This window comes from Borostomias antarcticus (assembly GCF_949987555.1).
Source record: "Borostomias antarcticus genome assembly, chromosome: 1".
NCBI lineage: Eukaryota > Metazoa > Chordata > Actinopteri > Stomiiformes > Stomiidae > Borostomias > Borostomias antarcticus.
Genome location: NC_140234.1, coordinates 41,026,551 through 41,036,550, shown reverse-complemented (window position 1 = coordinate 41,036,550; position 10,000 = coordinate 41,026,551). Strand labels below are relative to the sequence as shown.

General features: G+C 44.4%; 1 protein-coding gene across 1 annotated transcript in view; it reads left to right on the top strand.

Annotated features, from left to right (window-relative positions):
• clpb (ClpB family mitochondrial disaggregase) overlaps positions 1 to 10,000 on the top strand; it is a 76,710-nt gene that overhangs the window by 2,182 nt on the left and 64,528 nt on the right. The window contains exon 2 of the mRNA XM_084441374.1: positions 1 to 14. This exon is cut by the window's left edge and continues 38 nt beyond it. Within this exon, the coding sequence (XP_084297500.1) occupies positions 1 to 14 (14 nt within the window). The remainder of the gene's footprint in view (positions 15 to 10,000) is intronic.

Sequence of the window (10,000 nt, the reverse complement as noted above, 5' to 3'; positions counted from 1 at the left end):
CAGGATGTAGCTAGGTACCACACACACACACACACACACACACACGAGTCAGCACACAGAGCGGGCGGCCTAGCCTCTTATTGAAAATAAAAATGTGGGCGCGACATTATCATGGTTTTGAAAGTGCATTTAGGCAGACATATTTAGAAAGTTTAAGATTTTTTATTTGACTTTTATATATATATATAGCCTAATTTGTATTATTATGTTTGTATGAAATGTATGGTGTGGCGGCAAGGATTTTTCCACATGAGGAGAATGTGGTCTGCTGTGATCTGACCAGCAGGTTGAAGGGCTGGTGATGCCGTGTGGGGGGGCTGTGTGGACCATCATCATCAGGTCCACACTGTATGTAGGTCATCTTATCACACTGGGTCAGAGCTCCCCATTCTCACCACTAGAGGGGGGCAGAGGTCCATATACAGTGGGCTCCAAAATGACTGGCACCTCTGACAGGCAATGCACAACAATATTCAAAAAAATTATGAACAATATAGTTATAGAGAAACTCCAAATACCAGCATTTTATAAATACTGTACTATGTTAATGTTCCAATGGAACCAACTTAAAACATTTGCTGATTTAATTAAAAATACATCCAAATCACTGTTTCACAATTAATGGCACCCTTAAGGATTATTGTAAATAACTATCTACCAAAAATAAACCAGGTATTACATTCCACTTATTTATGTTTATCTAAGTCTTAAAGGACAATGCTCGTTTTTGACAACCTGGACCTTATTTACGACATATTATAAGACGTTTGACTCACCAAGATCACTTTGGTGTAGTTCGGAGGCATGTAGAAGAAATGTAAAATCCAGCGCGAGCCAGTATATGCATGTAATGGCGGTGGTGGGGGCACCGAGAATGCAGTTTCTAAAAATCTATTTTCTGCCGCGAAACGGTTGTTTTCATCAATCTGTCTTTATGAATCGCTAGTTGTGCTTACATAGAGCGTAGGCCTGTTGTGGTTGTTCACATGCCTCTGTTATATGATCTTTCGAAACGTCTTTCGAAACGAAATAGCTTCCCCACTTGCTCCAGCACGCATGCGCACAGTGCGCAATCGTTGCTCCAGCACGCTGTGCGCATGCGTGCTGGAGCAAGTGAGGAAGCTATTTCGTGTTCAACCGTTTCGCGGCAGAAAATAGATTTTTAGAAACTGCATTCTCGGTGCCCCCACCACCGCCATTACATGGATATACTGGCTCGCGCTGGATTTTAAATTTCTTCTACATGCCTCCGAACTACACCAAAGTGATCTCGGTGAGTCAAACGTCTTATAATATGTCGCAAATAAGGTCCAGGTTGTCAAAAACGAGCATTGTCCTTTAAAGCTACATGAATTAACTCAGCACTTTGGCGGCCCCTCTGGTCCACTGTGTTTTAAGAACCACACTGCCCACAATCCCCCACTCACTCGCTGTAATGATGGGAGAAAAATATGATAATAAAAGTGTGTGGAGCAGACTGGATTGGAAGATTGTAGCTACTTCAATGGACTTTCTGGAAGGATGGCTTCAATTCAGGTAAATACCGGTCTTCTTTCTTTTATGTGCATGTAGATACATTTGCGGGGCAAAGTTTGTTGTCTTCCTGATATTGTGATACACAAAATGCGTCACTTCTGTTTCCACCACAAGATTTCCTGCCAGTTTACTAGCCAGTACACAGAAATTCTAAAATCAAATCAAATCATCTTTATTTCTATAGCGCATTTCATACACAGAGGCAACATAATGCGCTTTACAGAGAGCAATGGGAGGGTGGGCATACGACCCACCCCTACATATTCCAGAGGGAAGCAAAAAAAACAGTTTCACCCGGGGGCCAGAAAAGTGAGCTGTAAAAATTCTTCCCTGACCTCTCTCAACGAGACGATCGAGCAAGCTCCTGGAAAATGTTTGTCTATTGGCTAAGAACATATACAGAGCAGTAAACATGGGCTAGTTACTTCATAAGAGAGACATGACTAACAGTAGAGTGCACAAATAGTTACAAAGTTGCCTACATGGTACAGTAGGCCATTATGTGTTAGCTATCCCTGTAGTCTCTAATATGATATTTAAGTGAATCATATAACAAAGCACAATAAGCACTTAGCAGAACAGGCTCATAGAGAATGCAGCAAAGCAGAGGTGGGGAAACAGAAAGCAGAGAGCCAAGGGTAAAAAGGGGTGGGGTTGGCTGGATTGGGACAGCAGACCACAGAGTGGGAAGGAGCTAGTCACGAGGAGGCAGGGGGCCTTTCCAGGAGCCATAGGGTGAACTTTCGCCGAGGACGGGGGTGGGGGGATGGTGGGGTGGAGTTCTCCAGGGCCTGCTACAGGGTGGCCTGCAGGAGACAGGGGGAGTCCACAGGACCTGTTTAGAGTATAAGAGGGAGAGACACTAGGGACGACGGCAGGATTAGTGGCTGTACTGGACATCCACAGCAGACACAGGGGTATCTATTGGACAGGGTGGTCTGCTGGTGACAGTGGGGCATCCACTGGACCTGGTTAGAAGATAGGAGGGAGAGAGAGAGGCACTAGGGAGAGGGGAGGCAGAACAGGGTTAGTAGCACGCAGAGCCATAAAAGCAAAATAATAATAATAAATTCACAGGGGGTGCGTAGCTGAGCGCTCAGTGAGCGATCAATGATCAGAATTCACTTAACGGGTTGCTCAGTTACGCTCAGACTGATCTGCTCAGAGCACAAGTGAGCAGTTTTGAACTATGATCTGTTTGAGCCAAACACCACGTCATAATCATCACCTGAGCAAAAAAAAAACAAGGGGCGCGTTTTGGCTTGGGAATCGTTGGGACGCTGCTCGCTAATCACACATGATTGACAACAGGGGTGTGTTCAAATTCAGCGAACATAGCGAACGTTTGCGAACGTTAGCAAACTATTTTCCGTTAGCTTTGTGTTCGCCGCAAACGTTTGCTAACAGAAGCTCACAGTCTGGAGAGGTAGTTCGCCAGTAACGGAACGAGGATCACAATGGACCCAGGCCGGAGCATTCTAAGAGTGAGCGCTCAGCTACTTAACGCACCCAGGGACTCATGCAGTCTCATGTCACAAGTCTAATTGAGCTTTAAGGAACTATATTGAGCCATTACATCACTTACTGTTTCACTAGGGTATAAAAATGAGGTAACACACATGCAATATCCCTTTGTCATCCAGCACCACGAAGAACACAAAAGAACTGGCGGTAGCACTTTAGAATAACTACCCCTTATAGATCATCCACAAACTGTTAGTTAATGAGTTATTAATGACTTACTAAATGTTTGTTAATAGTTGGTTAATGAACTACACCTTATAAATAGTTACTATATCATGAACAAGAAATTAGTAAACTACTTACTAATGACTTAAAGTCCAGGTTAACCCAGTTCAAATTTTTGTTATGAGCTTCACACACCACAGGAAAACATGTCATTAACCACCCAGCCAAATCTGAGTGATTAAAAATGTCGCTAAGTATATAACATAAGGCTTCAAAATCGGTTAAAAATCAGCAGCATTCTCTGGTCTGAGACTGTGGGGGCGTGTCTGCTGAAGGCACCGAAGCCACACCCAATTGCGTGGGGAGGGGGTGTGGAGGGAAGAACCTGTCAAATAGTACCGTTCTCTGGTCTGCATATTGTCACACTGGCACGCCGTCTCTTTTGTGGTAGGAAGGCACAGCTTTGTGAAAACAGAGAGGAGTTGAAATTACACTTGTCTAATGAGTCAAACGCACAGATGCTTCCTCCTAACCTACCTCCTGACAAACAACACAGGTAAAACTGTAGCTACTCTATACCAACGCGCCAGTGTTACTGCCCTTAGATGCAAAATACAAAAACAGGCAACGAGGAATGTATGAGTCTGTCCCTATTTTCTCCCTGCCACCTCCGGACCCATTCCTATCCCTCCCAGGCGATCCTGTCGCCCCTTGGGATCAATGGAAAAAGTTGTTTAAAATGTACCTTTTAGTCACTGGCTTGAACAGCGCTCATAGCGCGAAGAAGCATACAATACCGGAGTTGATAATCGGGACAGACTCATCCACTCTCGTTGGCAATGTTACGTGTGAGAATAACGAGCACTCGGCTTCAACTTTCCCTCTCATATCCAACAGAACTGGAATGTTCAGCCAGTAGCCGCCGAGCACCGCTTCACTGGGAGAGGGTGCGTCTTTCTCCAGCTGCAGCTGGTCTACCTAACCATCCCCCTCGCTCCCGCCTCCCGGTCTCCCGCTGGAGAAATATACTGTAACCATTACCGGTGAACCCATACGCACATCAGGTGCCACAAATATGGCAGGCAGTTTCTGTATAGTTAACGCTTATAGTCATAATATATCATCCGTAACGTTATTTGGTGGGTGGTCGCCTGGTCGGTGCTGCTAGCTATGTTAGCTAGACTAAGGTTATATACACACTCCCATCTGCAACAAGCTACATAGCTAATGTTAGCTATAATTCCTCCTAAGATTACATATAATTCATCATAGCTGACATTACCACATAAATGTCAAGACACATTTTGTAGATTAACGTAGCAGTGTATTTTCCTATTGCGTACGTTACCTAGCTAACGATATAACGTTAATAAGCTATAAGCACACAAGGCAGCGGTGTCGGCACCAAAGGTTGATGCGACAGGAGGAGAATGGAGGCCGGGGAGGGAGATGGTTGACAGGAGGAGAATGGAGGCCGGGGAGGGAGATGGTTGACAGGAGGAGAATTGAGGCCGGGGAGAGAGATGGTTGACAGGAGGAGAATTGAGGCCGGGGAGGGAGATGGTTGACAGGAGGAGAATGGAGGCCGGGGAGGGAGATGGTTGACAGGAGAATGGAGGCCGGGGAGAGAGATGGTTGGCTCCGCCGAATTCACCAGGACCAGTCGTGAGTCCGTGAAACCCAAAAGCCTCATATTATAATTGCAGAAGCTTTCGGGAGTGAAATGTTTGCTGCAGAGGCGGGCGCTAGCGGTGACAGACTCCTCTGTAACACCATGGCTCTTCAAAAATGCTAACCATTTTTTTATTTAATTTGTTTCTCATTTCAGCTTTACTCGGGAGTGAAAGAAGGAGACCTTATCATCCCATTCCTGCTGGCATCCAGGAAGGATGCATTTTCGTTTAGTTTTATGCATAGGCATTGCTAACTAAGAAAAACTAGCTAATTCTAGACTGCTGGTTAAAACTAGCTAATTCTAGACTCAAGATTGAGCAGGAGAACCGAAGATTCAAATCCGTTCTAGCTTTATATAGTGTTAGGGCGGGGATATGCTAAGAACACCGCTCTACGTCATCCGGTACCGTTTTAAGCCCGCCCAGAAAATCCAGAAATCAAAACTGGTCAAAAACACAAAACTGGTCTAACTTCACAATTCAGTACTACACATGGTTCATCCCATTTTTACATGTTATCAGCAATGCATCACTAACACATATAATGTGTTTTCAAGCAAATCTCGGATTTTGGTTAACTGGGACTTTAAGTATTTGTTAATAGTTGATCCACCTACAGTTGGCTTCATCTGGCCTTCCATCAGGGGATCCATCTAAAGATAAATTAATAAATGTTTAGAAGTGAGTAAGAAATCATTATGTAAAGGTTAGTAAATATATTTGTCAAGACGATGTACATTCGTTTATAGACCATATTGGGATGTTATTCTAGGTCATCTTATTACCACACTGGGTCACAGTTCCCCGTTCTCACCACTAGAGGGGGTGAGAGGTCTGTGTGAATGCTCCAGGTCACAGGCAGCGTCTGGGGGGAGATTCAACATTCACTCTTTATTTGTCACGTGCAGATGTACAGTGTACAATCACAGACATGTTGCTGCCGGCTCCTGATGTGCTGAGTTAACGATAATTACAATACACACAATTACGAATTACACAAGAAATACCTATACAATATAGGATCAAGATAAAGAAATACAATCTATACAATATAGGATCAAGATAAAGAAGGCAGCACTGAGTCTTTATACACACATGCACACACACACACACACTCACAGGCTCTCACCAGCTCGCACACACACACATACACACACACGCATGTGCACATGCATTCACTCACACGCGTGCGCACACTCACACACACGCTCTCACAAGCTTTCTCACACACACATATACACATGCTCTAACAAGCTCATCTACAAACACACACACACACACACACACACTGACACTTCTGACAAGCTAATACACACACATTCACACACATTCTCCTGAGTATATCCCATGCTGAAGGGAAGAAATTAACTTGTATACTCTGGAAGCAGAGTAATAAACACACCAGGACAGAGTAGTAAACACCAGGACAGAGTAATAAACACCAGTACAGAGTAATAAACACCAGGACAGAGTAATAAACACCAGTACAGAGTAATAAACACACCAGGACAGAGTAATAAACACCAGTACAGAGTAATAAACACCAGTACAGAGTAATAAACACACCAGGACAGAGTAATAAACACACCAGGACAGAGTAATAAACACACCAGGACAGAGTAATAAACACCAGGACAGAGTAATAAACACAAGTACAGAGTAATAAACACCAGGACAGAGTAATAAACACACCAGGACAGAGTAATAAACACACCAGGACAGAGTAATAAACACCAGGACAGAGTAATAAACACCAGGACAGAGTAATAAACACAAGTACAGAGTAGTAAACACCAGGACAGAGTAATAAACACACCAGGACAGAGTAATAAACACACCAGTACAGAGTAGTAAACACCAGGACAGAGTAATAAACACACCAGTACAGAGTAGTTAACACCAGGACAGAGTAATAAACACACCAGGACAGAGTAATAAACACACCAGGACAGAGTAATAAACACACCAGGACAGAGTAGTAAACACCAGGACAGAGTAATAAACACACCAGGACAGAGTAATAAACACACCAGGACAGAGTAGTAAACACCAGGACAGAGTAATAAACACACCAGGACAGAGTAGTAAACACCAGGACAGAGTAGTAAACACCAGTACAGAGTAATAAACACACCAGGACAGAGTAATAAACACACCAGGACAGAGTAGTAAACACACCAGGACAGAGTAATAAACACACCAGGACAGAGTAATAAACACCAGGACAGAGTAATAAACACACCAGGACAGAGTAGTAAACACCAGTACAGAGTAATAAACACACCAGGACAGAGTAATAAACACACCAGGACAGAGTAATAAACACCAGGACAGAGTAATAAACACCAGGACAGAGTAATAAACACACCAGGACAGAGTAATAAACACCAGGACAGAGTAATAAACACACCAGGACAGAGTAGTAAACACAAGTACAGAGTAATAAACACCAGGACAGAGTAGTAAACACAAGTACAGAGTAATAAACACCAGGACAGAGTAATAAACACACCAGGACAGAGTAGTAAACACCAGGACAGAGTAATAAACACACCAGGGGCCTCATTTATCATTGAGGTACGCCTTCTTTTACACGGTCTTTTTCGCGAGTTCAGGCGTACGCCATTTGCCCCCCCCACATTGCGATTTATCAAGCCGTAAGGGCGAAAATTTAGTCGCCTTTCTCCGCGCTTTTGTAGGACACCTCTCAGCTTGTCCTACCGATTTACACGGTGTTCTACGCCCTTTTTGAACACAGGGGGAACTGGCGACGCAGGTGGTGCGTCGGTGAATTACTATGTTTGACGGAGAGAATAAGAGCGACAGTTCATGAACGCACATACATGTAGGCTAATAGCCCAATTCAGCACAAACATATATCGCAATGCAAGATTAGACGTGTCCTCTAACCGGCTCATTCATGCTCCGATATGGATTTGTTCCCCAAAATGAACCTATGCGCTGTCCCAAACCTTTCCGCGCTATATGTCACACACCTAATGCAGGCACTCCATCAAACGGCAATAATTGACCAATTAGATTGTCATTAATATGTGATCATGTGGACCTGTTTGCTCTTTGGTAAGCATATAAATGACAGTCCTCCTGTGCGTAATGCGAGCCTAAATGAATCCGGCGCTACTCGGCCTACTAGCCGAGATAGAACTCCAAAGAGGTGACGGCGATGGCGACTGCACCCACATAAGGGCACCATCAGTGAATGAATACGTCTATGTGAATCGCTAAAATGTGCACACTAGAAATACCCAAATCATATGTGACGCCGACATGCTCATCACAAGTGTAGTGGCACGGTGGCCTGGCTCCACGCATGACTCATCCTGGCGCACAGCAGGGTAGGGGCTAGACTGGAGGCAGGCGCTGCGCGTGACGGCTGGCTTGTTGGTGTGTCCATAGCCAAGATACATATTCTTTGTCTTATTTACTTTTAATCTTTATTAGCATTTTCCATCCATACAACGACAATACAATAAAACATAAAAACCTACAATAACAGCTTATGGGTACATCCATCCATGCAGCTTTTTTTTCTTACTCAAATATGACAATTTTAATATTAGTGGTATCATCACACTTCCTTCTATAATCCATCCATTTTTCCCATCTCCCTTCAAACTTTCCTTCCTGCATCCTCAATGCATGCGTGAACCTCTCCCTAACATACATCTCCTCCACAACACCCAGCCACTGCTCCTTGGTTGGGCGTTCCACCTTATACCAAGCCCTCGTTATTGTCTTATTACTAGCAACCAATAGTACTTTCACTAGGTATCTGTCCCCTCCTTGTACATCATCCCGTGTTATGTTTGCCAAGATATATATTCAAAGCTGATAAGAAGGTGGAGGCACTGGAGGTCGTGGCGCTGGAGGTGGAGGCTGCAACTCGCGGGGGCATGACCGTCAGGTCCAGGACCACTGCAGACTCCCCCTCCTCTGAGTCCCACCCCACGTCAGAGTCTGGAGAAACAATTTCAATCATTTTCTTTGAGTTTGTCTGTGAACTTGATTATGCATTAAACATTTCATTGTGCAGCCATATTCATTTGATATGTTTTTCTGTTGGCAGTCAAATAAATGCTGTGATTTACCGGGTGATTTAGATGAGTATTAATCTCCCATGGGGGGCAATGTCTAATGTGGTCCAACATTATGAAGTGATCATCTGGGGTTATTGTTACATGTTTGTGGTCCTAAATCAATCATAGCCGGCCACATGATGTTGGGAATGTTTGCTTCACTCGCAGCCACATGTTACAGTATGTCCGTGTATGCCCAATCCTAGATGCACAACACGTAGCTAAAGTAGGCTACTAAGCTGTAGGAGCAAACAGACAAACGTAGGCGATTTATACCTTCCGAAGAGGATTGCCTTCCTCACGTGGACCTCACCAACTAGCACATGCACCTCCGTCTCCGAAAAGTTCCTCTTCTTTGCTCTTCGTTCCATGTTTCATTGTCCCGCCTGGGTGCTCCACGCTACCTTTTTAAGCCGGTTCCTTCCGGGAAACCACGTTTGGCCACTCATGGTTTTGACCATATATGGTTGGATTAGGGCGTGGAGGGGGCGGAACACGGGGCGCGTGCGCGTACGCTCTCTTCCCCGCCGGTCTCGGATTTCTCGTGCAGAAAAGGGCATACGACATTTTTGATAGATCCGAAAAGCGTGTAAATATTCTCGTCGTACGCTACATTTCGCATTTTCCGCGTTTTCGTCGTACGCCCTCTTTTACACCTGAATTTACACGCTCTTTGATAAATGAGGCCCCAGGACAGAGTAGTAAACACCAGGACAGAGTAGTAAACACCAGGACAGAGTAATAAACACACCAGGACAGAGTAGTAAACACCAGGACAGAGTAGTAAACACCAGGACAGAGTAGTAAACACACCAGGACAGAGTAGTAAACACCAGGACAGAGTAGTAAACACCAGGACAGAGTAGTAAACACCAGGACAGAGTAATAAACACCAGGACAGAGTAGTAAACACACCAGGACAGAGTAGTAAACACCAGGGGCCTCATTTATCATTGTGGATACACCCTTTTTCATTTACACCTGATTTGTGTACTTGCTTTTCTC